The 3,427-nt window shown below is 42.7% G+C and overlaps 1 protein-coding gene across 1 annotated transcript in view; it reads right to left on the bottom strand.

The window, feature by feature from the left end:
• Positions 1–858: 858 nt before the first annotated feature.
• Positions 859–3,427, bottom strand: part of LOC116389065 (vascular endothelial zinc finger 1-like) — a 15,205-nt gene continuing 12,636 nt past the window's right edge. Inside the window, exon 5 of the mRNA XM_031857472.1 lies at positions 859–3,343. Within this exon, the coding sequence (XP_031713332.1) occupies positions 3,030–3,343 (314 nt within the window). The 3' untranslated portion in view covers positions 859–3,029. The remainder of the gene's footprint in view (positions 3,344–3,427) is intronic.

Raw genomic sequence — 3,427 nt, 5'->3', positions numbered from 1 at the left:
ATATACAGTTACAGTGCAGCGGAGAGTGTTGCCCCGGAGGCAGCGACCTCTCACCCCATCACTTCATGAATCTCAAGCCCACACGTCCACGGTGGGTCGATGTCACGTGTCAGGGACTCATCGTCATGATCGCTGAGTGCACTTTCAAAACCAAGCAAGTGAAATGGGTCTCCCAGGGCATTGGGGAGGCTTTGGGTGCGTCAATGGTTATGAGGAAAGGACCAAGAGCATTGCCCGGTCACCCAACCTCCACAGTGGGAATGTGCTTCACGGTCTCCCATCTCGACCTTTGTGCCGTCACATCTCTGGGAATATGACGTCTGGTTGCATGTCTAAATCAGTGCAGGCTGTGGGACCCCCTGGTCGGGGGGTGCAAACTTGAAACCTTGAGCTAATTGAAATACACACTAGCTGTAAATATGAGGACAGTTCACCATCGTAGTATTGGGCTGCCAACGCTCCTTATCCGTGTTCTGAATGCACAAAACGAAACTGGTTGGGTGAGGGTTGATTTAAATTTTGCAGGGAAATAAGTCAAAACAAGTTGCTGCGTAGAAGGCAACTCAATCTAAAAACTAGCAACGTGTTTTGGATAATGGTTGGGAATATGTGTAGTTAGCACAATGTAAAAATAACCACCGATTTGATGGACACAATCTAAAAGTAAATGTAAAACTCAAGCACTAAACATTGTGTTCCCGCCTATGGGTTGGTAAGGTCAATGAAGAGCCCCTAAACGAACGATAAATCTCATCGCTTCTGGTAATTCTCTGCTAAAGAGATAAAGAGTGATAAACTCATACTTTGAACCTGTGGTGCTTTCTTCATACCGAACATTACTTAATCCATATAAACACATTTGGTAGTTTTCTTTTATTTAGACAACCCAAATAAAAGGCACATAACATTGCGCATGTTTATGTAATAATTTGACAAACATACATTTAAAAAAAAATGTAGGAATGTTTGACCTTTCTGCTAATCGGAAAGCCTAGCCTCTCGTATATATACAAAATTACCATTGTTAATGTTCTAATACAAAAGATTTATAAAAAAAAAAAAAAAAAAAGGTTATCTTATCTTTCACATCTATTGTAACTACCATATCCTTGGAACTAAAATAGTTTTGTACAAAGATATACATTCAACTGCTTTCACAAGGGTCCTGGAATTTCCAAATTTTTTTTTTCTTTTCCTAAAAAATAAAGAGATGTTCAATTCCACTAGAAATGTTCAGTTTATCACATTATTATTGTATCAAATTTGGCAAACAGGCTATCATAGTGTATCTACGTAAAATGCATAAGAACAAAGAAAAAGCTACGCTAACATTTTGTTTAAAACAAAATTTTCGGGGGGGAAAAATGACAAACATGCATATTGCATTTTTCAGTATGAACTGAAATCAACTTTGCAACACTGCTGAGATCACATGGCATTCATTAAAAACAAGTTCATGTTCAACAGTGTTTGGGGTCATGCAACATCAATCCTGTCCCGTTATTTTCATGGACACAAACTTGCATTTGATCAAACTCGCAGCCACATAACTTACGCAGCCCGAGGCTGAACTCCACTTCATGATGGAAATACAGCATGTATGCCATTGCACAGGAAACGATTATTTAAATGGACGGCTATGTTTAAAATCAATAGTTCTGGGACTTCTTGTCCGTGATGGGAGTCGTTTAACGCGACGTACCCAATTATGATCTAAAAAAAAAAAAAAAAAGAGCTGGAATTAAGATACATGGTAGATAAACTTAAAAAGGAACCACGTTCATGTGTAATGGGGCTTTTATGTGTGTTTCCTGAGTGAAGGGTCCCTCGTATCATTGTGGGGCGTTCACAGATTAATGATTTAAAAAAAAAATAAAAAATAAAAAACAGTGTACAGAAGAGTCAGACAAAAACTAATTAGTCACCATTGTGATGACAGCAACGGCCTGAAAAAGCTCCACTACAAGGCCAGGAAGTCCCATGTTCAGCCACTAGATAGCCCTCTAGGTGCAGGCCGGCTAACCACCACACTTAAGACTCCAATTTTGATCTTTGATAATACTGCTGCTCACCTGCGTGTGTGTGTGTGTGTGTGTGTGTAGGATATGCTTTCAGTGCAAGACTCGATCAATTCTGACTTCATGGAAAAATGAACACTACAAATAGGCAAATGAAAACAAAACCTCTGCGTTTCCAGACCGATGGAAAACAAAAGCACAAACGTGTCGCTGTCAGAGAGGACAGCGTCGAGACGTCCGCTTGAATGACAAAAGCTAAAAAAATGGTTTTAAAAATGCCGACATGAAAATACATTACTATGTCAACTGTACAAGTTAGTCACTGTACCTCGAGAGCATACCTACTATCTGAGAAGAAAAAGAAAAGCTAGAGCACTGTGAAAAAATATTCTTCCACGCGAATGGAAGCTGCCGTCCCTTTTTCTAGACTCATTTCCTATAACATTAAATAGTGATTAGCAGGCTATAATAAAAAACAAAACAAAAAAATAAACGACATACAAAGTAACACCCAGAGGCTTTGGGAGAGAACTTGTAAAAACATCTAAAAACAGCAATTTATTGTTATTGCTTCAGTCCGTTCCTCGTCTCCCTTTTACAAAAAGCACAGGTGTGTTTTCCTACGGAGTCCTCAGGGGGGGGGGGGAATCCTCTCCTCTCCTTTGTCATCATACGAATCACAGTTTCATCACTCTATAACTTGACTACACTAACGGCGGTCGTCCTGATTTCACGATAAATCCTACTCGATTTCTACTCAAGTGTTCTGCCTCTCACGTCGGTTGCTTTAACATTAGTTGGGACGCAGCTGTGACTTGGGGGGGGGGGGAAGCTCCTACCGGCGGCGCAGCAGCTCATGTAGATGTTCACCTCGGGGGTAAGTAAACATGGTTTGGGGGGGGGGGGGGGGGAGAAAGAGACGGGTCTCGAGTCTCTCGTTTCACTTCATTTTCCCTTTCTTGCTGGCCAGTCCAACACTCACCTCTTCTTCTTTTCTGTTGTTTTCTTTCTTTACCAGGGTGGGGAAGAAGGCAAGACTTGGGACAGAAAAGGCATGCTATCCATGGACCTCATGGCGATGTTGAGCGGGCCGGCCATGTTCATGGGCATGCTGGTCGTGATGGCGACCGGGTGGGCGATATTCATGGACCCCGTGGAGGGGATGTTGACGGAAGCGATGGTGACCGGGTGCTGGAGGCTGATGGGAGACGTGATGTTGACCGTGTTGGTGCCAATGTTCATTTGTGCGGAGATGGTGACGGGGTTGTTGGAGTGGCACCGGTGCATCGCCGAGGTGATGGGGGCAGAGATGGTCACAGGTGTAACTGAGGAGGAATTGCAGAAGCCGTTAGCCTCTGGGAACACACACACACACACACACACACACACACACACACACACACACACAC

The sequence above is a fragment of the Anarrhichthys ocellatus genome, unplaced genomic scaffold (assembly GCF_004355925.1).
Source record: "Anarrhichthys ocellatus isolate YVR2014 unplaced genomic scaffold, GSC_Weel_1.0 scaffold18, whole genome shotgun sequence".
NCBI classification, from domain to species: Eukaryota; Metazoa; Chordata; class Actinopteri; order Perciformes; family Anarhichadidae; genus Anarrhichthys; species Anarrhichthys ocellatus.
This window is presented reverse-complemented; position numbering and strand designations above follow the sequence as displayed.